Source organism: Phocoena phocoena, chromosome 13 (assembly GCF_963924675.1).
Source record: "Phocoena phocoena chromosome 13, mPhoPho1.1, whole genome shotgun sequence".
In the NCBI taxonomy this organism is placed as follows: Eukaryota; Metazoa; Chordata; class Mammalia; order Artiodactyla; family Phocoenidae; genus Phocoena; species Phocoena phocoena.
In genome coordinates, this window is record NC_089231.1 from 52,771,762 (window position 1) to 52,799,277 (window position 27,516).

General features: G+C 38.0%; 1 protein-coding gene and 1 pseudogene across 2 annotated transcripts in view; one reads left to right on the plus strand and one right to left on the minus strand.

Moving 5' to 3' along the window:
* Nucleotides 1–267: 267 nt before the first annotated feature.
* The window catches only part of USP14 (ubiquitin specific peptidase 14), a 45,177-nt gene continuing 17,928 nt past the window's right edge, over nt 268–27,516 (plus strand). Inside the window, exons 1-6 of one of the 2 annotated variants that reach the window (XM_065889647.1) lie at nt 268–601; nt 5,489–5,634; nt 7,949–7,981; nt 15,208–15,312; nt 16,035–16,138; nt 25,179–25,237. In XM_065889647.1, the coding sequence (XP_065745719.1) occupies nt 586–601; nt 5,489–5,634; nt 7,949–7,981; nt 15,208–15,312; nt 16,035–16,138; nt 25,179–25,237 (463 nt within the window). In that variant the 5' untranslated portion in view covers nt 268–585. The remainder of the gene's footprint in view (nt 602–5,488; nt 5,635–7,948; nt 7,982–15,207; nt 15,313–16,034; nt 16,139–25,178; nt 25,238–27,516) is intronic. The other variant, XM_065889648.1, reaches the window with a different exon arrangement.
* LOC136133145 (prefoldin subunit 4 pseudogene) lies at nt 16,777–17,174 on the minus strand (annotated as a pseudogene).

Below are 27,516 nucleotides of genomic sequence, written 5' to 3' on the forward strand. Positions count from 1 at the left end.
TCTCTGAAATATTCAGATCATTTTGATGTTTATTTTTGTTGCAAAATCCTGAATGGGAGGCCTAGACATTTTCATTAATAAGTAGACCAAGTTGAGGGGCGGAGCAAGGCTCTTCTCCAGCCTACATTAACAGAGAATAAAACCCCAGCTCGTACTGCCCCACCGTTTGGAAACAGGGGTGAACGACCTCCTAAGTGGCTGCGGCTGGGACACTAGGTTCCCGCTGTGTCTGCAGCCGGGCGGGGCTGGGAGCCGGTGGGCGCAGACGGGGTGCAGTGCGCAGGCGCGCACCTGTGAAGCACAGGGGCCCCGGGCACCCGGCCGCTCCCACCTCCCTTGTCTCTCCACCCGTAGGCCCCGCCTCGCTTCCTCCCCTCAGTCGCCCCGTGGCTCGGCCGGCGGACGGCGTGTTGCTGCGTCATCGCCAGTGGCCGGTTTGAATGAGGCTCTTGTCGCACCGTGTCTGCCGCCACTACCGCGCCTCCGTCTCGGCCGCCGCCACAGCTTCTTTGCGGCCCTTTCCTTTCGCCGCTCTTGCCAGGCCCAGCCTTCCTGCGCCGCCGCCGCCTCCTAGCGCGCCCTGCCATGCCGCTCTACTCCGGTGAGCGCCCTCCTCCTCTCGTGCTCCGCAGTCCCGCCCGGGGCTAGGCCTCTGTGTAGGCCTGGCCTGCAGGGCGGGTGCCCCGCTGAGTACGGGGCGGGGATTCCGCGGCGTGGAGGGACCCTGGCCCCTTTCTCTCTCCCTGCGAGTTCCGGGCCTTGCAACGCGAGGGAGCCGTGCCCCTCCTGGGCCGCCGGGTGCGTGGGGTGGGAGCCAGAGGAGAGGTGGGGAAGCAGCGAGCGTCCGCCCCTCTGAGTGGTGACTCTGCAGAATAGTTCTGTCTCTGTCCTCGCGTGCGGGGTAGGGTGAGGTTGTGTCCCGGGGCAGCAGGGACCAGGCTGGAGGTGCAGTGGCATTTCCTGAACCTCTTCAGGGGTAGCTGTAGCCGTGGAAGGGAGCGGCCAGGAGGGGAAGCCTCGGTAAGGGAGTGATGGAGGGACCAGAGATGTGAGGTTAAGCCTTCCTTCCTCCCTCGTTCTGGGGGTTTCCCTCCATAGCCTCCCTTCGCTTACCCCTTGCTGCCACCACCCCGTTTGTACCAATTTCATTTTTATCCCGAGGCAGATTGCGAGCTTTTTGCTTCATTTTCATTTCATCAAACACTGTTTTGTGTTTCTGCGTCCGAAGCACAGTGTTAGCTTTGAGAGGTAAAGGAATACAAATGGTCGCGGGTATCATTTCCTTTTGATTGGTGTTTGACAGGGATTTTTTGCGTGATGGCAGTCTAAGGGGTTGGCCAGGGATCATGTTTTTACTGAGTTAATGGACCTTGCGGTCTCCTAGTGTAATTCAAAATGGCCCCTAAAGTGTATGTGGTGGCTCCAGTTGGCTATGGATGTGTGATTCATTGGCCATCCTTGACACTCTATCATAATTCCTTTATTGAAGATTCAGCGTTTTCAAAGAATGACATCAAACAGAATAATGTTTAAACTCGACATGGATTCTTGATGTTCTAGAATCTTGAATGCTTTAATAATGATTTTTTGTTTGTTATTTTGGGTGAAGTATAAAAGAATAGCTTTATTGCTTTGCCAGGCAAAGGGGGCCACAGCAGGCTAATGCCCTCAAAACTGTGTGTCCCCAAATGCTTTAATAATGATTGCTCAACCTCTTTTTCTAAGGCCACAACAATGGAACAGTAGAATGGTACTTGAAATATTCTGTTTATGCAGTATAGAATTTAAGTGGCATTAATTAAGTAGTGGCGGTAAATACCTGTGTATGCTAATACTTAAACACACACAGGTAGTTTGTTCCCCTCAAAAAATGCCTGTACTCACCAAACTTTCTATCTTAGAAATAGAGTTCCATCTTAAATATTTAATCAGATCTTTTCCTCATTTCCAAAATGAGGGAATTGAAGTAGATTTCTAAGGTTTCTTCCTTTGACATCTCCATATTGAGAATCTGTATTTTCAGATTCTGCAAAAAGCCCTGTATTAAAACAAGAGCATCTTAAGTACTGTCATAAGTTTTGATAGAAAATTAAACGTCCAGACACTTAAGTGTTTAAGAAGAAGTGCTGTAAAAATTAGCGAACACTTTTTTGTCTGGTACAAAGCTAATGTTTTTTTGTTTGTTTGTTTTTTTTTTTTTTTTTGCGGTACGCGGGCCTCTCACTGTTGTGGCCTCTCCCGTTGCGGAGCACAGGCTCCGGACGTGCAGGCTCAGCGGCCATGGCTCACGGGCCCAGCCACTCCGCGGCATGTGGGATCTTCCCGGACCGGGGCACGAACCCGTGTCCCCTGCATGGGCAGGCGGTCTCTCAACCACTGCACCACCAGGGAAGCCCAAAGCTAATGTTTTTTATACATGTTGCTTTGTTTTAATTTTCAACATAGTCCCGTGGTACTAGTATAATTCTCCTTTATGGCAGCAGTCCTCAACCTTTTTGGCACCAGAGACCAGTCGTGGAAGACAGTTTTTCCACAGTCCCGGGGAGGGGTTGGGGGGGAATGGTTTCGGGATGATTCAAGCACATTACATTTATTGTGCACTTTATTTCTGTTATTACTACATTGTAATATATGATGAAATAATTATACAACTCTCCATAATGCAGAATCAGTGGGAGCCCTGAGCTTGTTTTCACTTCCCACTCACTGATAGGGTTTTGATATGAGTCTGCAAGCAGTTGATTTATTATGGTCTCTGTGCAGTCAAACCTCTCTGCTAATGATAATCTGTATTTGCAGCCGCTCCCCAGCGGTAGCATCACTGCCTCAGCTCCACCTCAGATCATCAGGCATTAGGTTCTCATAATGAGCGTGCAAGCTAGATCCCTCGCATGCGCAGTTCACTGTAGGGTTTGTGCTCCTATGAGAATCTCATGCCGCTGCTGATCTGACAGGAGGCGGAGCTCAGGCGGTAACGCAAGCCCTGGGGAGCGGCTGTAAATACAGAAGAAGCTTCTTTCCCTCGCCTGCTGCTCACCTCCTGCTGTGCGGCCCGGTTCCTAACAGGCCATGGTGTGGTATGGTCCGTGGCCCTGGGGTTGGGAACCCCTGGTTTATGGGTAAGCAAAAAGTTTAACTTGCCCATGGTGACACAGCTAAATAAATTTCAGATAGATTCGTCTTCATTATTTCTAATACAGTTTTGATTTAGTCCTCTCTCTTTTGTTTGTATTATCGTTATATGTTTCTGGTTTGTCTCAATGATTGTAGTCATTCCCCCTTCAAACCAGTATTTTCTCTGCTGCTGCTAGAGTGTTCTAATGGTCAAACCAGACCAAAGTGGCCTTTATGAAAACCTTTCAGGGGCTGCACATTTTGTACAACCTAAAGCCTGTATGTTTTAACATGACTTATGTTATCTTCCCTGACTTGATCTTTGGTCAGTTTCTCCTTTTTCAGCTGCTTCCCCTTCACTCTGGGAATTTCTTGTATCTCAGAGGACACCATGCTGCTTTATGCTTTTGAGTGTCTTTTCCAAGAATACTTTTATTCTTATTCTCTGGCTAACACCTGATTTTTTCTTTGAGACTCAAAGTTGATAGTGGTAACTCACAGTTAACACTTTCTCAGAATCCTTCCTCCCTCATGAAGCATTCCACTGTGCTACTCTAGCATTTGTAATATTTATATTGTATTTTTAATTATTTTAACCTTTTTCCCTCTCTCCTTTATTAAACTGTGAGTTCACAGAGAGTCTCCCTAATCCTTGTTACTGGGCTTATCATTGAATGAACGCTAACACGTTAATTGAACTAGTGAAAGAATAGGGATTTGGAGTCAGGGTCACTTTTTTATATTCTGATTTTAGTAATCAGAGAAATTAGACAACTATTAATTATGGGATTCTCATTTTGAGTAGGTATAAAGTTTTCAGTGGAAAAAACTATGTACATCCTTGAGTGAGTGAGTTTGTTTGTTTGTTTATTTATTTATTTTTGGCTGTGCTGTATGGCTTGTGGGATCTTAGTTCCCTGACCAGGGATTGAAACCAGGCCCTGGGCAGTGAAAGCATGGAGTCCTAACCACTGGACCGCCAGGGAATTCCCTAGTTTGTTTATGTTAACATATTTCAAAAGTTAGCTATTTTATAAGATTGAAATTTTTTTATTGTGGTAAAATATATGTAACATAAAGTGTAGTTTTAAACAGTTTTAAGTGCACAGTTTTTAACATTGAGTACATTCACATCGCTGTGCAGCCGTCATCACCACCCACCTCTAGAAATTCTTCCCGTTCCTAAAATGAAACTCTGTACCCCTGTTTCCATTTCCCCCAGCCTCCAGGCAACCCCCATTCTTCTTTCTGTCTCTAGGAATTTGACCACTCTAGGTACCTCACATAAGTAGAATCATACAGTATTTGTCCTTTTGTGACTGGCTTGTGTCACTTAGCATAATGTCTCCAAGGTTCATCCATGTGGTAGAATGTGTCAGAATTCCATTATTTTTTTAAGGCTGATTAATGTCCATTGTATGTATATACCACTGTTGATGGGCACTTGGGTTGCTCCCATTTCTAGGCTATTGTGAAATAATGCTGCTAGGAACATGGGTATACAAATATCAGTTTGATTCCCTGGTTGCCATACTTTTGGGTATATACCTAGAAATGGAATTGCTGGATCACATAGTAGTAATTCTATGCCTGACTTTTGAGGAACCACCATACTTTCTGTCACAGTGGCGGTACCATTTTTATATTCCCAGAGCAATGCACAAGCGTTCCAATTTCCCCACATCCCTGCCAACACTTGTTATCTTCTGTGGTTTTGTTGTTGTAGCCATCTGAATGGCTGTGAAGTAGGATTTCTATAATTTTTAATAATTTAGCTATATTTTTGGATTCTTCTTAATATTTGACCACCTCTTGCTCAGGAGGCAGACCTTTCAGTTCTTCTACACCTTTCTTCCTATAATCCAGGATCTATATTCCTTAACCTGTTTTCAGTGTGCTTTATTTTCCCAAGAATATTTTTTCTTCTCAAAATACTCTAGCCTTTCTTCCCCTCTCTATTTCAGCAGTATGTAATATTCAACTGACTTTAATGATTGTTTAAATAAACACATTCTGAAGTCTGTGAACTTTATTCTGGGAAGTGTTTCAGTGTGGTCATATTTTGCAGATATTATTGGAGTAGGATTCAGAAGCCCTGTATATTTACTGACTGGTTTTGTGACATTAATCAGTGAGCTTCTTTTAAGTCTCAATTTCCATATTTATCAAATGAGAAGTTGGATTAGATCCAGTTAAATTTTATCCAAGATCTATTGCATTCACTTCACTCCTGATTTGGTAGGCCTTAGGTGTGTAAAAAGATTAATGACATAGTTTGGCTTTTAAGAACTAGCCTAATAGTTCCTTAAGGATCTTCTAAATCTTAAGTCTTGTTATTTTGTAAATTAAAAAAAAAATTATGGTTTGTTTGCAGTTACTGTGAAATGGGGAAAGGAGAAATTTGAAGGTGTAGAACTGAATACTGATGAACCTCCGATGGTGTTCAAGGCTCAGCTTTTTGCACTGACTGGAGTCCAGCCGGCCAGACAGAAGGTTATGGTGAAAGGAGGAACATTGAAGGTAAAATTTAGTCCAGATTTTCATTATGTACTAGTGAAAATAACTAGCACCAGAAAATGTAGCATTTAAGGTATTTTTTATTTGGTGAGAGTATATAGTCTATGGTATTAAAACTCTTATTCATGTTAGTTTAAGGAAGGAACATTGTAGCCATTTCAAAACACTATATTATAAAGCATCATTAAAATTTTGATTTTAAAATGCATTTTATCAGTGATTATCTCTGGGGGTCAGGGGACTGGGGCACTTTCCATTTATCTGTGTTTGAATTTTTTTCTTATGAATGTGTGTTAAAAGTATTTCATTTTGTATAGACTAAAAAAGTCTATTTGTATTTCCTTAGTAATTTTCAGTTATGGGGTTAGAAATTTTATCTCTGTTAAAAATATGGAACAGTATGGTAAATTTATTTTTTAAAGGCTACTACACAATGTGTTTTTGTATATACATGCGAATGTACCAAATTTACTAAGGCCCTGGTTCTGGAATACTGGAAAACTTAATTTTTCCTTTGGCCTTTCTTGCATCCTACCATTAAAAGGAGCCCCTTTCTCTTAGAAGTAGTCACTATCTAATATCTGCCTGGAGATGGGAGGAAAGAAATTTTTGTTTAAAAGAGAGGGAATTTAAGTTTTCCATTAGTTCCCTTGGAATGATCACATTGATTACAGTTAAGAGTCCAAGCTTACCAGTATCATTGATGAAGGGCCACAGAAAAGATGTGAAGGTATTTTCTTTATTATTGTTTGTAATACTATATAAGTTTTTTTTTTTTTTTGTGGTACGTGGGCCTCTCACTGCCGTGGCCTCTCCCGCTGCGGAGCACAGGCTCCGGACGCGCAGGCCCAGCGGCCACGGCTCACGGTCCCAGCCGCTCCACGGCACGTGGGATCTTCCCGGACCAGGGCACGAACCCGTGTCCCCTGCATTGGCAGGCGGACTCCCAACCACTGCACCACCAGGGAAGCCCATAAGTATAGTTTTTAAAATACACTTTCTTCAAGAGTTAGATGTGAAATGCTAAAGAGCTCTAATTAACTTTAGAGATAAGGATTGGCTACCCCTGTTAGCTGGGCCGTAAAACAGATATTGGTGAAGAAACATTGTTTCCCCTCAAGTTGCAGTATGAGCTTTTGGTCATTAGTGAACTTGGTAACATAATTTGTGCTGAACTGTGTACTGGTGGTATACTGTGGAGAATTACAGAAAAATGCTAATTAAATGAAACTATGACTAATAGCTACCACTTACTGAATACTTAACTCTGTACCAGGCTTTTGTTTTCAGTTGTCAACTGTATGTATATTAAAAATGAGGAAAGTAAATGTATTTTACATATTTTACTGAGCATCAGAGAGGCTTAAGTAACATATAGTAAGGCACCAAAAGAACATGTGACTTACAAGTCGAGCAGATCTGGGTTCATTTCCCAGCTTTGTGTGACCTTGGATAAGTAGGAGGAGGCATTATTTGAGGAGACATTTATAATTATCATTCCTTATGATTAGCAGTAATAGCCCTTAAACTGAGAAGGGCATTTAGAAACTTACTGTTCTACTTTGAAGCAGGATGCCCAAAAAGAAATAGTGGCACCACCAAAGGGAGGTGTACTGAGTGCCTGGTACCTTCGGTAAAAAGGAAGGAGTGATATGGAACTGACTATCCCCTGAAGGGAAGGGCTTTTAGCTGCCAAAATATCTGTGGACCAATCATGGCATTTCAAAAAAAACTTGATTTAAATTGAACATACTGAAGTCAAAGTATTTGTTAATTGATTAATAGATGTGAAATGTAGGACTTGAGAAACATTTGTGGATGCAGCAAATACTATTAAGGGTTAGTTTGCCTTGGGTAGTCTGGTTTACTCTCCTGGTATAATTTTTAGTAGCACTTTCATTCTCAAGAGTTTCTTGATTTGGGTGATTAATTATATAATCACCCTAATTATGTAGACCTTATTTCATTTCTGAAGTTATTCTTTATTCTTGTCAAACATATGCTAGTTATTAGCTCTGCTGGTTCCAAATATGCAAAAAATTAGCATCTGTCATCAGTCAAGTGTTTCAGTACTTTTGGTGCTGCCAAGTTTACTGCCTTTTAGATTGTATCTTATGTAGTTTGAACAGTTGCTAGACTTACTAGTTTTAGGACTGCATTTGTTTTTTAAAAAATACTTTTGATTACAGTAATTTTAAGTAAAATCTGCATATAGACAATTTCTATTTTGAAGTAGAAATCTAAAATTAGTTGATATTGAGATTATGTTTGGATTATATGGGGGTGGTTAAATGTTTATTATTTGTCTTTAAAACAGGATGATGATTGGGGAAACATCAAAATAAAAAATGTAAGTATTATCTTAAGAACACTAGTTATAATGCAGTTCCCTAATTATTACCCAAAATGTATTCCAAATGCCTTTATTTCTGTCTGTATATCCAGTTGTTCCAGCACTATCTGTTGAAAATATTTTCCTTTTCTCATTGATTTATGTCAGAGTCTCTCTTGAAAATCATTTGTTGGTCTATTTTTGGACTCTTGTTTCATTGATATATTTGATTAACCTTATACAGTACCACGTGGTCTTGATTACTAAAGCTTTATAATAAGTCTTGAAATAAGATAATGTAAGTTCTCCAACTTTTTCTGTTTCCTCAAGAATATTTTAACTCCTTTGCATTTCCTTATAATTTTAGAATTAGTCAATTCCAGCAAACGGACTCCTGGAATTTTGTTTAGGTTGCATTGAATCTGTAGTTCAGTTTGGGGAGAATGAACATCTTAAAGGTATTGAGTACGGAAATCCTTAAATAAGGTGTACTTCTCCATTTCTCTTAGCTCAGTTTTATAATTTTTCAGTATAGAGAGCTTGCACGATTTTTGTTAGATTCTGGAACTTAACATTTCTTGGCTATTTAATGATACTTTAAAAAAATTTGTTTTCCAATGTTCATGGCTAGATTATAAAAATACAGTTTATTTTTAACCTGTGACCTTGCCAAGCTCACTTTCTAGTTCCAGTAGTTTTTTTGTAGATTACACTGGGTTTTCTATGTACGTAACCATGCTCTTTGCAAATAGAAGCAGTTTTACTTTTCCCTTTCCAGTCTTTACGGCTGTTATTTCTTTTTTTGCCTTACTTTACTGGCTAGGACTTCTAGTACAGCATTGAATAGAAAGTGGTGGGAGTGAACATCTTTGTCATTTCCTAGTTCACTAAGACCTTTTAAGTTATGAATGGCTCTTGAATTTTAAGTACTTTTCTGCTGATTAAAAGGATCATATGATTTTTCTCTTTTATTCTGGTAATCTGGCTAGTCTCATTGATTTTTAACTGTTAAACCTTGCACATTTGGCATGTGCAGTTCTCAGATTTCTTGGTCTTTGTGACCTCTTTACACTCTCAAAAATTATTATTATTTTTTGCGGTACGCGGGCCTCTCACTGTTGCGGCTTCTCCCGTTGCGGAGCACAGGCTCCGGACGCACAGGCTCAGCGGCCATGACTCACGGGCCCAGCCACTCCACGGCATGCGGGATCCTCCCAGACTGGGGCACGAACCCATGTCCCCTGCATCGGCAGATGGACCTCCCAACCACTGCGCCATCAGGGAAGCCCTCAAAAATTATTTTTCAACCCCAAAGAATTTCATATATATGGGTTACGTCGATATTTATTGTATTTGAAATTAAGGCTGAGAAATTAAACATATTATTCATTTAAAAGTAGCAGTAGCAAACCCATTACCTTTTTTTTTTTTTTTGAATTATTTTATTTATTTATTTTTGGCTGCGTTGGGTCTTCGTTGCTGGGTGCAGGCTTTCCCTAGTTGTGGTGAGCAGAGGCTACTCTTTGTCGTGGTGCGCGGGCTTCTCATTGTGGTGGCTTCTCTTGTTGCGGAGCACAGGCTCTAGGCACGTGGGCTTCAGTAGTCGTGGCTCACAGGCTCTAGAGCTCAGGCTCAGTAGTTGTGGCGCACGGGCTTAGTTGCTCCGCTGCATGTGGGATCTTCCCGGAACAGGGCTCGAACCCGTGTCCCCTGCATTGGCAGGCAGATTCTTAACCACCACGCCACCAGGGAAGCCCTGTCTGCTTCTTTTATCAAGCGTGTTGTAATCTCCAACTATTATTGTGGATTTGATTATGTCTCCTTTCAGTTGTATCAGTTTTGTTTTGTGTATTTTCAAGTTCTGTTATTAGGTGCATGCATATATAGGATCGTTAAATCTTGATGAATTGACCTTTCATCACAGTGAACTGTCCCTCTTTATCCTTGGTAATATTCTTTGCTCTCAGTTTTACTTTGACTTTAATAAAGCTACACCATATTTCTTTTAATTATTGTTTGCGTTTCATGTATTTTCCCATCCTTTTGCTTTTAATACATCTGTGTCTTTGTTTAAAATGGATTTTTTTAGGTTAGCATATACTTGGGTCTTGCTTTTTTATCCAGTCTTACAATCTCTACTTTGTAATTGGAACCTTTAGACCACTTATGTTCAGTGTTATTATCTACATGTTTGGGTTTAATTTACCATCTTGCTATTTGTTTTCTGTCTCATTGTTCTTTTGCTGCCTTCTTTTTGATTATTTTTAATTTTGTGTTTATCTCTGACTTTGCTTTATCTCTGTTTTGTTATTTATGCTTTTATAGTAAGTTTTCTGAGAAAATTCACTGACTATGAAATTCAGCGCTTTAAAATGTTCATTTCAGTGTGTTCTGCTATATTCATAGAGTTGTGCAACCATCAACACTGTCTAGTTTTAAAACATATCATTATCCAAAAAGAAACCCTGTGTTCATTAACAGTCATTTTCCATTCTCCCCTCCATTCCCAGAGTTTTAATGATTTCTCTAGGGTAACAGTTCTCTGAGTGTATCCCGGGAACTCCAGGCAGTACCCAGGACTCTTTCAAGGAATCCTTGAGATCAAAACTGTTTTCATATTTTAAAAATGTATTTTCATGTTGACGTTAAGATTTTGTTTGCCTTTTCTGTTGTTGATTATGTACAGTAATTTTTCAGAGGTTGTGGGACATGTGATACTGCAGCAGATTGAATACAGAAACAAATATGAAAATCCACTGTTTTCTCTTAAGCCAAACATTAAAGACATTTGAAAAAATGTAGAACAATATCAGTCTTCACTAGTTTTGTTTTGAGAATATAATTATCTTTCATAAAAATGTTATTAACATTAAGTGGGTTTATTGTTTTTGAATGAATATTATTAAAATTTCTCAGTTTTAATTTCTAATACGGTAAATATTGAGAACTACGTAACAGAAGTTCTCAATTTTTAAGAATGTGAAGCAGGAGTCATCAAACTGTGAACTCTGAGCCAAATCTGGCCTGCAGCCTGTTTTTGTAAGGCCTGCAAGTTAGGAATGATATTTATATTTTTAAAGGGGTGGGGTTGAAAACAACAAAGAATATGCAACAAAGATGGTATGTGGCCCAGAAATTCTAAAATATTTATTATATGGCCTTTAATAGGAAAAGTTTGCCAACCGTTGGTATAAAGGGTCCTGTGATGATGTTTGATGTTTCTGAATGGCTGTTGTAGGGTTTATATTATGTATCTATAACGAGTGATTTCAGGCATAGTATAAGACTTACAACAGTGTATTTCCATTTCCCTGCTTTGTGCTGTTGTTGTCATACATACATATAGTTTACTTCTACCTGTTAGAAACTCCATACTACATTGCTATTATTTTTACTTTCTACATTGCTACTTTTGCTTTAAATAGTCATTTATCCTTTAAAGAGATTAAAAAATGTAGAAAACCCATATTTACCATTTCTGGTGCTCTTCCTTTGGATCCAGATCCAAATTGCCATCTGGTATCATTTTCTTCTGCCTGGAGAACTTCCTTTTTACATTTTTTGCAGATCCTGTCTATGAGTTTTCTCTGCTTTTGTTTTTCTGAAAAACTCTTGGTTTCATTTCATTTTTGAAAAACATTTTTGATTGGTATTAAATTCTAGATTAACACTCTTTCAATACTTGAAAGATGTCTTCTCATTTGTACAGTTGCTGTCATTCTTATCATTGTTCCTCTGCATGTAATGTGTCCTTTTTTCCCTGGGTGCTTTTGAGATTTTTCTCATTATTGGTTTTCAGCAATTTGTTTTGGTCAGGTTTTCTTTATGTTTATTCTGCTTAAACCTCTTGGATCTGTGTGTTTATAGTTTTTATTAAATTTAGAAAATCTTTAGCTATTTCTTTAGATATTTTTTCTGTCTGTCCTTCTCTTTCCTCTTTTTTGAGACTACAGCTACACATATATAGGGTAGTTTTGCCCATTGTAGAATTTTGGTCCCTTTTTTACAGATGTTTTACAGGTTTTTTACAGATGTTCATCAGGTTGAGGAAAGTTCTCTTCTATTTCTAGTTTGCTGAGAGTTATCATGAATGGGAGTTGAGTTTTGGCAAATACTTTTTCTATATATATTGAAATTTTTCTTTTTAAATCCTTTAATCTCAATGTGATGAACTACACTGCCTTTTTCGAATAGTAAACCACTTGGTCATTATATATTTTCCTTTTTATATAATGTGGATTCTATTGGTAGTATTTTAAGTATTTTTGTGTCTCTTTTTGTGAGAGATGGTTTGTAGTTTCCTTGAACTGTCTTTGTTTGATTTTTGCTATCAGTGTAATGCTGACCGTATAAAATGAGTTATGAAAAAAATGAGTTATGAAGCATTCATACCTCTCCTCTTTTCTGGAAGAGTTTATACACACACACACACACACACACACACACACACATATTAGTATCTCATAGAATTCTCTAGTGAAGTTCTCTGGGCTTGGAGCTTTCTTGGTGGGAAGACTTTTAATTCAGAATTTAGAGTCTTTAATAAATGTAGGATTATTCAGGTGTTATATTTTCTTTACACCGGTTTTGGTAGTGTCTTTTAAGGAATTGGTCTGTTTAGTTTAAATTGTTGGATTGATTGTCATACTACATTCTTACAGGATATCCTACAGATTCTAGAATCTGTAGTTCTGTCGTTCCACCCCTCCCCCAGCCCCCGTATTGGCAAATTGTGATTTCTTGCTTATTGTCTTTATCATCTAGGCAGAGGTTGTAAAGTTTCATTGATATTTTTTTCTCCCCAGTCCAAAGAGTTAACTTTTGCTTGTTTATTTATTATTTTATTGATTTCCCCTCTTTGCTTCATTTCCTCCTTTTACTTTGATTTTAATATATACTTCTGCTAGCTTCTTAAGGTGGAAGCATATTTAATTTAATTTTAAGCCTTTTTTGTTGGCTTTCTACTTATCTCTACTGCCTGTTTTTCTATTGTGCCTATATATAGTGATTTTTTTTTTAAGTTTGTCCTTTAAAATTTTGATTGTGGTAATGGGCAAGTTTTTAAGATTTATATAGTTATATACTAGAGACATGAGTCCTTTCATCTTTTATGTCAATTTTAGAAAATCTTCCAAAAACAGTAAGACTTTTTAGAAAATGAACAAATGTTTTGTAATTATTTGTTTCATTTTATTTACGTTTAAATCTTCAGTTTCTAATTCATTTTGGGTGTGACATATCATGAGGTGGAGAACTCAAAGTATTTTTTTTCTAAATTATTGTCCTCAACATTCTTCATTTTGTAATCTATTTTCTTAATTTTAAAGGTATTGTTGTTTTTAGTCTTCTTTTTCAGAAATTTCTTAGCTGTTGTCATGGGTATGAATTTGCTACATGAATGAAACATTTTGTAAAGTTTCAGAAAGGAATTTTGTTAAATTTATTTGATAGTTTGGAATCACATCTTTACATAATTTTTCTATTCCAGAAATCTTTCGTGCCCTTCAGTTTCTTTAGGTGTTTTTTAATATCCCTAAGTAAAGCTTTATAGTTTTCTTATTAAAGTATTACATATTTCTTGTTATATTTACTCTTAGATATTTGTTGGTATTCTTTCTTTTCTGTTGTATTTTCTGACTGTTGCTAGTATATTCCTCAGATATTTGGTTTTCCTGAGACAGTTGTCTTTTTTTTTTAAATAAATGTATTTATTTTATTTATTTTATTTTTGGCTGTGTTGGGTCTTCGTTGCTGCGTGCGGGCTTTTCTGTAGTTGTGGCAAGTGGGGGCTACTCTTCGTTGCGGTGCGTGGGCTTCTCACTGCGGTGGCTTCTCTCGTTGCGGAGCACAGGCTCTAGGCACACGGGCTTCAGTAGTTGTGACACATGGGCTCAGTAGTTGTGGCTTACAGGTTCTAGAGCGCAGGCTCAGTAGTTGTGGCACACAGTGTTGGTTGCTCTGGGGCATATGGGATCTTCCCAGACCAGGGCTCGAATCCTTGTCCCCTGCTTTGGCAGGTGGATTCTTAACCCCTGCGCCACCAGGGAAGCACGACAGTTGTCTTTTAAGAAAGATTCTTTAGTGATAGCTTAGTACTGCTTTGCTATTATCTTATAGAAAGTTTAAATAAAAATAATAGGTGATAGAATGAAGATTGTTGGATTTGAACATAGGTACTCATAAGACTGAGTTTGGTGACCTTATTAATTTACTAATTTTAATCTTTAGATATTTTTATTTTATTGTCATTTTTTAAAAAAAAAATTCTCCTTCTGGCCTTTTTTTTCTTTTAAACCTCTCTACCCTCTGTCTTTGTCTCAGATGTTTTTGTCTTCCAGAAAGATATTGAATAAGATGTTCACATTTCAGGATTATGAGACTTAAGGTGACAGTGTCTCCATTGTTCTTCTATTGTATGGAATGGTGTATCTGTACTGAATATAAGTATTCCCTTAAGTTAATAATGTGTAGAATTATACAATTAGATATTTTGAACTAATTTATATGTTTGGTTTGATATTTTCTAATAATGGAGATTTCAATGCTTTCAAAATATTTCTATTCAAATGTAAATAATGGTTACATTTCACAATAGACTTTCATAGAAAGAATCTTATCAGTGCGTACTGTGTTATGGGGAGAAATGATGCCACAAAATATTAACGATCATTTGAAGAATTCTGTCCTTTCCAGTATTGAAAACATTCTCAGCTTTCTTTGTGACTGTGTTTTTTCTGTTAGCTTTATTGACGTATAGTATATAGAGAGTAAGATTCACCTACTTTAGTGTAAGAGTTTGATGGATTTGGTTAACTTTATACAGTCATGAAACCACTACCACAGTCAAGGTAAAGAAGTTCCACTATTCTAAGAAGTTTCCTTATACCCCTTTTCAGATAAGCAGGTGACCTGTGGCCTGAGGCAGCCACCCTAGTACTTTTTTTTTTTTTTTTTTTTAACAGTCAGTGATCTTTAATGTATTTACAGAGTTGTGTAACCTTCACCACAGTCTCATTTTGGAATATTTTCATCACCCCAGAAAGAAATGAGTTCCCATTTAAAGACACTCCCTATTCTCACCTTCATTTTTAGCAACCAGTAATCTACTTTGTGTCTCTCTAGATTTACCTTTTCTAGCAAATAGAAGCATGCAACATGTGTTTTTCTGTGTCTGGCTTCTTTCATTGCACATAAACGTGATCAACTTTTCAGCATTTTCATGAAATGAATTTTTTTTTAAACAGGGAATGACTTTACTAATGATGGGGTCAGCAGATGCTCTTCCTGAGGAGCCCTCAGCTAAAACTGTCTTCGTAGAAGACATGACAGAAGAACAGTTAGCATCTGCTGTAAGACATACCACATTTTATATATTTGATCACTACTTTTAAGAAGTACAGTTAGTAAGATGCCTTTCAGAAAGCATCTACATGTTTTAAAGATTTAATCAATATTAAGATGTATGTTATTAGCAGTAAATAAAAGTTTTATCTTTGAAATTGGCTCAAGGAATCCTTTTTTAATTGAATAATTCATTATAAAGTCAGTGAATATCTGTAATAAATATGTGTCTGGCAGATAGTGCTATTTAAATGTTTACTATTATTTTATGGGAAAACAGGCTCAAAGAAATTAAATAGTTTAAATGCTGGGATATTTAAATTCTTAAAACCTTCCATGTTGAAAATATACAATTTATCCTTAATTTAAATGCAGTGTTGGTTTAGAAACTGGCCAACACACACTTGTCAAATATTATCATTATTTTTACTACCCAGCATTTATATAGTACCATTCATTTTTTGAAGTGTTTCTGTATATATTTTGTTACCCTCTTCCAGTGATAAACCTGCAGATGAGGCAGAACTGATATGATTGTTTTCTTATTATTTTTAAGAAGGGAATTAAAACAGGATGATTGTCCGCATGATGCAAGTAAAATTTTTTGTTAGGGAGATAAAACATTGTTAAGGTAGAATAAATTGGTATGAGTTGGTAAATTGTATTTGCTTCAGTGATTTATATATGCTGTGTCATCTTTTAAAAATGATTTAATCCTTTTCCTTATCAGATGGAATTACCATGTGGATTGACAAACCTTGGTAACACTTGTTACATGAATGCTACAGTTCAGTGTATTCGTTCTGTACCTGAACTCAAAGATGCCCTTAAAAGGTAAGACAGAAGAGAGATTGTTTTATGTCATATATATATATATTAGCTTTATCGTGATATAATCCATTTATCGTACAATTCACCCTTTTAACATGTTCAATTAGATGGTCTTTATTATATTCACAAGGTTGTGCAACCATCACCACGGTCTAATTTCAGAATATTCCCCTGCCCCCCAAGAAGAAACCTCATACTCATTAGCAGTCGCTCCTTATACCTTTCCCACCTCCAGCCCTAGGCAACCATTAATCTACTTTTTGTCTTACAGATTTGCCTATTCTGGACATTTCATATTAATGGGATCATACAGTACGTGGTCTTTTTGCTGACTGGCTTCTTTTTCTTAGCATAATGTTTTCTACGTTCATCCATGTTGTAGCATGATTCAATACTTCATTCCTTTGTATGGATGAATAATATTCCATTGTATGGATATACTATGTTTTGTTTATCCATTCATCAGTTGATGGACATTTGGATTGTTTCCATATTTTAGCTATTATGAATAATGCTGCTATGAACACTCAAGCACAAGGTTTTGTGCAGATGAGTTGTTTTCATTTCTCTTGATTATGAGTGGATTGCTCGGTCACATGGTAACCTGTGTTGAGCAACATTTTAAAAGTATTGTAAAATGTTTAGCGTTCTTCTGCTTCAAGGTTTATGCTGTTCTCCAATTTTGCATATTACTGAACTTTCAAATCTGCTAACACCTGCTGCATTGATTCCACTCTGGATTCTAAAGTATCAGTTTCTTTTTGGAAATTTTTCTTTGCTTCTTCTAACATTTCTTGAAGTTTCTTCTTGAGAATGGCTAATGAAAACATCACTAATCTGATGAGATATCATTAAGCAGTTGTCATCTGCAAATGTGATATCCTCACAAGCATCTCCTAAATTTTGGAGCTGTTTCTTTTTTAATTCTGTTTCTTCCTTTAATTGTGTGATTCTACTTGTATTCTGTGCACATTTATCTTTTGTTGATCTTCAGATGTAACATTGACATCTATGTAGTCAACTTCATGGTGGCTGCCATCTTGGGACTCTGTCTTTGATTATAGCCATCCTAAGGGTGAAATGGTATCTCATTGTGGCCCTCATTTGTATTTACCTAGTGACTAATGATGTTGAGCATCTTTTCATGTGCTTATTGGCCATTTGTATATCTTTGTAGAAATGTGTGATCAGCATATCCTTTTCCTATGCTTTAAATGGTTTGTCTTTTTATTATTCAGTTGTAAGTGTTCTTCATATATTCTGGGTACAAGTCCTTTTTCAGGTAATTTGCGAATATTTTCTTCCATTTTGTGAGTTGTCTTTTCACTTTCTTGACCGCATTCTTGTAGCACAGAAATTTTAAATTTTGATGTAGTTGAATTTTTTTTCCTTTTTTTTGGTGTCACATGTAAGAAACCATTTCCTAATTTCTAGGTCATAAATTTTTTTTAAGAGTTATATAGTTTTAGCTCTTACATTTAGGTCTATGATCCATTTTTAGGTGATTTTTTTTGTATGGTGGGTGGTAGTTTTCCCCATTCTTTTGCATGCAGATGTCTAGTCTTCAGTACCATTTGTTGAGAAGACTAGTCTTTCCTGTTGAATTGTCTTAGCACCTTTTTTGAAAATTAATTGACCATAATGTATGTAATAAAAAGTAAGATTGGATTCTCAATTCTAGTCTAGAAACACATACGTTGTATGTTTATCCTTATACCAGTGAGTAACGGTTTTTAAAAGAAATAGAACTTTGTCTTTATACTATTGTATTTACAAGAGTAAACAGTTATCCATGTTTTGAGAACATATCAAATAGTCTATAAAATGAGGGTCCCTTCTCTTCAGTGAGTATAAATGTGTAACTTAAAAAAATATGTAATTTAATTCTGGCTACATTTATTACATCTGTTTTGATTCATACATTGCCAGTTATTAATACGTGGTGGAATTCTGAACTACAGTTTGGATTCTTAGCTTTATGAATGCTGTGTGGTTTTTTCTCCCCTACTGGCTTATGAAATGCTTTGATAAAATTGAGCAGTAGAGAGAGAAGGGACATGCAGAAACCTGAGAGTAACTGAAGGTTTTCTGAATTTCTCTGACGTGAACACTTGTCAGGTATTTACATGAAGTTGCCTAGATTGTCACTAATATACTGCCAGTGCACAAGACAGAGCACCTGTCTTCAAGGTACTGATGGTCTGATGGAGGAAGACTACCAAGTAAACGGGTACTGTTTCAGAACAGCTTTGCTGGGAAATGTTAAAGTCAGTTATTTTTCCTCAGAGATTCATAGTTATTTCCCCACTGTTGTAGTGTGCCCATGGTTACTGATGAGAGGTCTAATATCAATCTCTATTCTTAATCTTTTCTGTCAGTAACTTTTAGGGTTTTCTCTTTATTTTTGTTTTCAACGTTTTCCAACAGTCCTAAGTATGGGTTTTCTTTTATTTATCTCATTTAGCCCTCAGTGGGTGCTTTCAGTCTGAGGACTGTTGTCCTAAACTCTGGGACATTCTTAGCCATTATTTCTTCAGATATTGCTTCTCTTCTATTTTACCTTCCTCTTATATTCTAAATATTGGGGTTCTTGGATCTGTTGCTAATGTCTTTTTTTTCTCTGCACTTTTATTTTTATGTGCTGTGTTCTAGGAGAATGCCTCAGTTCTGTTTTACATTTCACTGATTTGTACGTTAGCTTTGTTTCACAACTGCTCATTTATCACAACCTTCTTTTTAATAAAATCTCCCTTAAGTTTTGGATATGATTCCTGCTTTTATTTCTCTGAGGCTCCAAAGTATTCTTATTTAAAGGTTTTTTTTTTCCTGTTTGGTCCTTTAACTTTGTTCTCTTTGGATATATAGATCTTCATTTCTTTGAAGATGGTGTACTTATGCAGTGTATTCTCTTGTGTTCCAAGTGCAAATTATCTGAATGAGTAGCTTGCTGGGGCAGCTCCCTGTCATAGAGGGTGGCTAGTTGGGACAGATTTGCCTTATTTCCAAGACTTCCTCTTTACTCTTTTCATCTGGGATTCCTTATTATAGCCTCTACGTCAAGGAGAGCTCTCTTTCATGTTTTGGAGTTAACTTCTCTGAGTTTTATATAAGCAGGGAGATTTCATCTTGTTGCTTCCATTTTCTTGAAACGAAGTAAACTATTTTGAATTTTAAGTTGTTGCAAGAGGGTGGAAGCCCCTGTACTTACTAACTTAATCGATACAGAATGATGTGGATGGGGTTGTATGTCTTTGGGAAAATGACACTAACTGATAAAATAGGAATGAAAGAAAAGAGGACAATTCCATGAAAGATGCTTTACTGCTGGAGATGCTGAAGTTCATCCTCAAATGTATGGCAGGTTCTGGAGAGTGGGATGTATACCGATGAAGAGTAGAAAGAAAACGCATTCAAGAGAAACAGGCTGGATTAGCTGAAGAGAAGCAGTGAGGGCCAAGAACAATACCTGCAGATAAAATCTGGTTTGCTTGATGCTGCCCAGCAGTGGAACCTCATCTTAATGTGGGAGTTCTAAATTTAGAACCTAAAGTGAAAAGTGTATATAATAAAAATTACTCTTGAAAATTCTATGTTACTTGTAAAAGACAGTATCACATGACAATATTTTTGTCTTACTGGAGACTGGCAAGCCAACTCTTAGTAAGTACAAAATAGTCTTTTCATTAGCAATTACTAGACTGCTATTTTACTTTCATTTTCAAATTTGTAGAGGAATGATCTATTCTTGATAGAACGTACCAATAAAATTGGCTGGACCCAACTTTTTTGGGGGCATTTTATTTTTATAAATTTATTTATTTATTTTTGGCTGTGTTGGGTCTTCATTGCTGTGCATGGGCTTTTCTCTAGTTGCGGCGAGTGGGAGCTACTCTTCGTTGCGGTGTGCGGGCTCCTCATTGTGGTGGCTTCTCTTGCTGCAGAGCACGGACTCTAGGCATGCAAGCTTCAGTAGTTGCAGCACATGGGCTCAGTAGCTGTGGCTCACAGGCTCTACAGCGCAGGGTCAGTAGTTGTGGCGTATGGTCTTAGTTGCTCTGTGGCATGTGGGATCCTCCTGGACCAGGGCTCGAATCCGTGTCCCCTGCATTGGCAGGCAGATTCTCAACAACTGTGCCACCAGGGAAGCCTTTTTTGGGGCATTTTAAATGTCCATTTTCTGTGTCTTTTTGAGTCAGTTTTGGTAATTTACTGTTGCCTACGAATTTGTCCGTATATGAGTTACTCTGTTTTGGGATCTATTTTTTTCTCCATTTTTATTTCGTATTAGTTATTTTTTCTCTTTTGATTACCTTGCTGAGGTTTGTGTATTTTTTCACAGAATCAGCTATTAGATTTATTCACTCAGTTCTTTCAGTTGTCTGATTCGTTCTACTTTTGTTTGTATTAATGTTTTATTTCTGTTTTCCTTAGACTTGTTATATTATTTTTTAAGTTGCATGCTTGGATCATTAATTTATTCTCATGTAGGAATGAAAGTATTTAATTCTGAGATTTTGCTTGTTTTCTATTCATTAGATGAGATTGCTCAGATGTTTTTTAAAAAATGTTATAAAAGGGACTTGCCTGGTGGTCCAGTGGGTAAGACACTGTGCTCCCAATGCAGGGGGCCCGGGTTCAATCCCTGGTTGGGGAACTAGATCCCACATGCATGCCACAAGTAAGAGTTTGCATGCTGCAATTAAGTAAGTAGTCCACTTGCCACAACTAAGCAGCCCGCATGCCACAACTTACGCCACAACTAAGACCCGGTGCAGTCAAAATAAATAAATATTTAAAAAATAAGTTATAAATTCTTATCTTTTCCTTTTGCCTCAAAGTTTTTTGTTTCTCTTATTGAAGTATAGTTGATTTACAATGTTATGTTAATTACTGCGTTCCAGCAAAGGGATTCGGTTATACATATATGTATTCTGGTCTTTTAATATTCTTTTCCGTTATGGTTTATCACAGGATATTGAATATAGTTCTCTGTGTTATACAGTAGGACCTTGTTTTATCCATTCTGTATATAAAAGCTTACATCTGATAACCGCAACCTCCCACTCCCCCCCTGCCCCCAACTCCTGCCCCCTTGGCAACCACCAGTCTGTTCTCTATGTCCATGATTCTGTTTCTGGGATAGGTTCATTTGTGTCATATTTTAGATTCCACATATAAGTGATATCATATGGTATTTGGCTTTCTCTTTCTGACTTACTTCACTTAGTATGACAATCTCTAGTTGTATCCATGTTGCTGCAAATGGCATTATTTCTTTCTTTTCTGTGACTGAGTAGTGTTCCATTGTATGTGTGTGCCACATCTTCTTTATCCATTCAGCTGTCGATGAACATTTAGGTTGTTTCCATGTCTTGGCTATTGTGAACAGTGCTGCTATGAACATAGGGGTGTATGTATCTTTTTGAATTATAGTTTTGTCCAGATATATGTCCAGGAGTAGAATTGCTGGATCATATGGTAATTCTATTTTTACTTTTCTGAGGAACATCCATACTGTTTTCCACAGTGGCTGCACCAGCTTATATTTCCACCAGCTGTGTAAGGAGGGTTCCCTTTTCTCCATACCCTCTCCAGCATTTGTTATTTGTAGACTTTTTTTAAAGGTATTATTATTTTTTAAAAATTTATTATTATTTATACTATTTATTTTTTGCTGCATTGGGTCTTAGTTGCAGCATGCAGGATCTTTGTTGCGGCATGCGGAATCCTTAGTTGTGGCATCTGGACTTCCTAGTTGCTGCATGCGGGCTTCTTACTTGCAGCACGTGGACTATTTAGTTGTGGCATGCATGTGGGATCTAGTTCCCTAATCAGGGGTCAAACCCAGGCCCCCTGCATTGGGAGTGTGCAGGCTTACCCACTGGACCACCAGAGAAGTCCCTGCCCATTTTTGGATTGGCTTGTTTGTTTTTTCGTTGTTGAGCTGTATGAGCTGTTCGTATATTTTGGAAATTAAGCCCTTGTCTGTTGCATCATTTGCAAATATTTTCTCCTGTTGTATTTTCGTTTTGTTTATGGTTTCCTTTGCTGTGCAAAACCAAAGTTTGCTTTTAATTATTGAATTATATAGAAACATATACAAATGAATTATCCCAGAGTGAACACATCCCTGTAACTGATGGGGATCAACAGAACTCTGTTAGCACTCCAAAAATCCCCTCACCAATCCCTTCCTATCCACTGCCCCCACCCTTCTTTGCAAAGTTGTTATGCTCACCTGACTTGTAATTTTGAGTAATTTTGCTTATTTTGAACTCTTCATGAACAGAAACATACAGATTATGTTCATTTGAGTCAGGCTCATTATATTTGGCTTTTCTATGTTGTGTGTGTGTTCATTCATGTTCATGCTGTAGGGCAGTGGTCCCCAGCATTTTGGCAGCGGGGACTGGTTTCATGGAAGACAGTGTTTTCATGGACCGGTGTGGGGGTGGGGGGAATGGTTTCGGGATGATTCAGAGCATTACATTTATTGTGCACTTTATTTCCATTATTATTACATTATAATATATAATGAAATAATTATACAACTCTCCATAATGCAGAATCAGTGGGAGCCCTGAGCTGGTTTTCACTTGCCACTCACTGATAGGGTTTTGATATGAGTCTGCAAGCAGTTGGTTTATAATGGACTCTGTGCAGTCAAACCTCTCTGCTAATGATAATCTGTATTTGTAGCCGCTCCCCATCACTGCCTCAGCTCCACCTCAGATCATCAGGCATTAAATTCTCATAAGGAGCAAGCAGCCTAGATCCCTCACACGCGCAGTTCACAGTAGAGTTTGCACTCCTATGAGAATCTAGTGAGGCCGATGATCTGACAGGAAGCGGAGCTCAGGCAGTGATGCGAGCGATGGGGAGCAGCTGTAAATACAGATGAAGCTTCTCTCCCTTGCCTGCTGCTCACCTCCTGCTGTGCGGCTGGGTTCCTAAGAGGCTACATACTAGTACCATTTAGTGTCCCGGGGGTTGGGGACCCATGCTGTAGGGTACACCATTGTATGTATATACTACCAAATAATTATTCATTTTTCTGTCAATGAATGTTTGGGTTGGTCTGATCTGTGACTGAATGTTGTGAATATTTCACAGATGATAGAAGAGTCAAGACGTCCTCTTTTTGTAGGTGATAAAGTATAATAGGCATTAAGTTTATTTGTTTTTGTTTTTTTTGCGGTACGAGGGCCTCTCACTGTTGTGGCCTTTCCCGCCACGGAGCACAGGCTCCGGACGCACAGGCTCAGCGGCCATGGCTCACGGGCCCAGCCGCTCTGTGGCATGTGGGATCTTCACAGACCAGGGCACGAACCCGTGTCCCCTGCATCGGCAGGCGGACTCTCAACCACTGTGCCACCAGGGAAGCCCATATGATTTTTATTTTTTAAATGAACATATATAATTTAGACAATATGCATTATTGTATATTGAAAAATTAAGAATTTTTTAGTTGCAAGACTTTCCAGAAGATCTAAACAATTGAAAAAAAAAGAAAATTATTCCATTGAGTATAATTTAACATAATATTTTCTGTGACCTCTTTCATTCACTTACATAAGCACAGAGTTTTTTTTTTCTTGACTGCATTGGGTCTTCGTTGCTGCGCAGGCTTTCTCGAGCGGTGAGCGGGGGCTACTCTTCATCGCAGTGCGTGGGCTTCTTATTGCAGTGACTTGTTTTGTTGCAGAGCACAGGCTCAGTAGTTGCAGCGCACAGGCTCAGTAGTTGTGGCACATGGGCTTAGTTGCTCTGCAGCATGTGGGATCTTCCTGGACCAGGGATCGAACCCATGTCCCCTGAATTGGCAGGCAGATGCTTAACCACTGCGCCACCAGGGAAGTCCCCTTTTTTTTAAAATTGGAATATAATTTACATCTAGTGAAATGTATGCATCTTACGTGTTCAGTGTGATCAGTTTTGACAAATGCAAATTCTCTAACTCATTTTACAATCAGATTTATAGAACATTTTCATCATCCCAGGAAGTTTTATTGTACCTTTTCCCAGTTAACTGCTCATCTCCCCCAAGTAACCACTGATCTTATATTAGTTTTGTGGGATCTCTCCCATTGCCTGGTGTTTAATACCTGAATGATAATTTTTGATCCTTTTTCGTAAAACATTGTATAAGTAACTACAGTGGTTTGGGTATTTCCTTTAGGGTGGCCAGTCCTTTGTACTGCTGTAAATTAACTGAGAATCATAAAAGTGAATTTAGAAATCATTTAATAGGAACCCTTCATTTTATAGGTGAGAAAACTGACTTGAAATTTAAGTGACTTACTTAGTGTTGTGTAGGAACTTAGTGCTGAATGTAGATTTATTGATTTTGATTTAATGTTTTTTTGTTTGTTTGTTTTTTCTTTTTGCGGTACACGGGCCTCTCACCGTTGTGGCCTCTCCCGTTGCTGGAGCACAGGCTCCGGATGTGCAGGCTCAGTGGCCGTGGCTCACGGGCCCAGCCGCTCCGCGGCATGTGGGATCTTTCCGGACCGGGGCACGAACCCGTGTCCCCTGCATCGGCAGGCAGACTCTCAACCACTGCACCACCAGGGAAGCCCTGATCTAATGTTTTTGATCTAATGATTTTTTCTTCATTTCTGAAATTATATTTTATTTTCTTTGTAATAATGGATATTAAATATGTGCTTTTTAATTTAATTTATTTTTAACATCTTTAGTGGAGTATAATTGCTTTATAATGTTGTGTTTCTGCTGTATAACAGAGTGAGTCAGCTATATGTACTTTTTTGTTTACACAATTTTTAGAAAATGTTATAGATGAGTTAGACAAGAGGAAAGAATTTAAAGTAGGCTTCATTCATCTAATTTCCATTTTTTCTTAGCAGTCCTTTTTTGCCCATGTAATTCTTAAAGGAACAAGACCAGAAGAGAAGAAGAAAAAATGGTGGGAACAACTCAGAGAAACTTGTAGTTGAGGGTTTCATAATAAGTCCTTTGAACTAATTTCTTCCCATTTGAGTTTCAGAATAAAGTGAATATTTAATTGTCTTAATGTTCCTAGGTATGCAGGTGCCTTGAGAGCTTCAGGGGAAATGGCTTCAGCACAGTATATTACTGCAGGTCAGTATCTTAAATATACTACTTTTCAAGAGGGAGTATGGTATTCAATAAATGTCATTTTTCACTCACAGTTTTTTAGTATCTTTCTGTTTTCAAAATGTGTTTTTAAAACATCACCTCATTAAAATTAGAGTACTTACACTTACATTAAACAACTTGGGACTTTTTTTTTTTTTTTTTGGCGGTACACGGGCCTCTCACTGTTGTGGCCTCTCCCGCTGCAGAGCAACAGGCTCCAGACGCGCAGGCTCAGCGGCCATGGCTCACGGGCCCAGCCGCTCCACGGCATGTGGGATCTTCCCAGACCGGGGCATGAACCCGTGTCCCCTGCATTGGCAGGCGGACTCCAACCACTGTGCCACCGGGGAAGCCCTGTAACAGCTTTATTGAGAGATAATTCACATACCGTACTATTCACCCATTTAAATTATACAATTCACTGTTTTCTAGTTTACTCATAGAGTTATGCAGTCATCACCACAATCAAATTTAGAATATTTTCATCACTAGAAAATAAATCCTGTAACAGCAGTCACCCTGTTTCCTGTCACTACTACCAGCCCTGTGCAACCAGTAATCTACTGTCAGTCTGCGGATTTGCCAATTCTAGAATGTTGATATAAATGGAATTGTACAATATGTGGTCTGTTTTGATGGCTTCTTTCACTTAGAATGTTTTTGAGGTTCAGCCACATTGTAAACATGTATCAGTACTTCATTCCTTTTTATTGCTGAGTAAGATTCCATTGTATTGGATATATCACATTTCATTTATCCTTTCATCATTGATAAGACATTTGGGTAGTTTCCACTTTTTGACCAATATAAATATTGCTAAACATTTGTGTACAAGTCTGTGTGGACATATGTTTTCATTTCTCTTGGGTATATGTCTAGGAGAGGAATTGTTGGGTCACATGGTAACTATGTGAGGAACTGCCAGACTGTTTTCCAAAGCAGCTGCATCATCTTATATTCCTCCCAGCATGTATGAGGATTCTGATTTCTTTGTATCCTCACTGACACTAGGTATTGAATGTCTTTGATTATCGCCATTCTAGGGGTGTGAAATGGTATCTCATTGTGGCCAATCATTAATTTGTAATACTATAAACAGTAGGTTTCTTTGCCTCATTTGGAATTAGTGAGATTTTCCTCTAACCTTTTTCCCTGAAAGTAGGTTCATTTGTTGAAATGTTTTGTTTTCTTTTTTGAAGATGTTGGGGGTAGGAGTTTATTAATTTATTTATTTAATTTTGCCGTGTTGGGTCTTCGTTTCTGTGCGAGGGCTTTCTCTAGTTATGGCAAGTGGGGGGCCACTCTTCATCGTGGTACGCGGGCCTCTCAACTATCGCAGCCTGTCTTGTTGAGGAACACAGGCTCCAGACACGCAGGCTCAGTAGTTGTGGCTCACCGACCTAGTTGCCCTGTGGCATGTGGGATCCTCCCAGACCAGGGCTCGAACCCATGTCCCCTGCATTAGCAGGCAGATTCTCAACCACTGCGCCACCAGGGAAGCCCCCTGAAATGAAGTTTTTACTGGGAAAATGTGATCACATATCTAGTTCATCTTGTAACTTACGTATCTAAGAGTTGCTCAGAATTTCAACAGCTTCTCCAGAGTCTTATAGGAGGCTTGCAGTATTTATGGGATGAAAAATACTGTTCTTTACTTTTTACTTCTTGATTTTTTAAGTTTTTTATTTTGAAATAAATTTAAATTCACAGAAAAGTTGCAAGAATTCACCAGTTACTAACTTTTTGTCACATCTGGTTCATCATTCTGTGTAATGCATGTTCTTTTCTGAACCATTTGAGAATAAGTTGCAGACATCTTGTTTTTTGTTCCTGAATACCTCAGTATGTATTTCCTGAGAATAAGGACATTCATAACCACAAGATGGTTATTTTTCAAAGTCTGGGAGTTTAACACTGATGTTAACTTGTAATACTGACTTGATTAAATTTTGCCAGTTAACCCTGTATTGCCCATTATAAAGTTGTTTTTCTTTTTTGCTTCAGGAGCCAATCTAGGATCACACATTGCACTTAGTTATGTTGTTATGTCTCGTTAGTCTCTTAATGTATAGTGTGTCTTTTGACCTTTTTCTTTCAAACTAATGAAATATTTGAGATGCTCTGTTCATGGTATATATTAAATTAAATCATCTGTGTTTTTTTCTTGTTTTTTTTTTTTTTTTTTTTGAGAAGTGTATCCTTTAAAGTGTTATTACAATTTAGGCTTTTTTTATTTTAAAAATTATTAGCTTAGTAGGGAT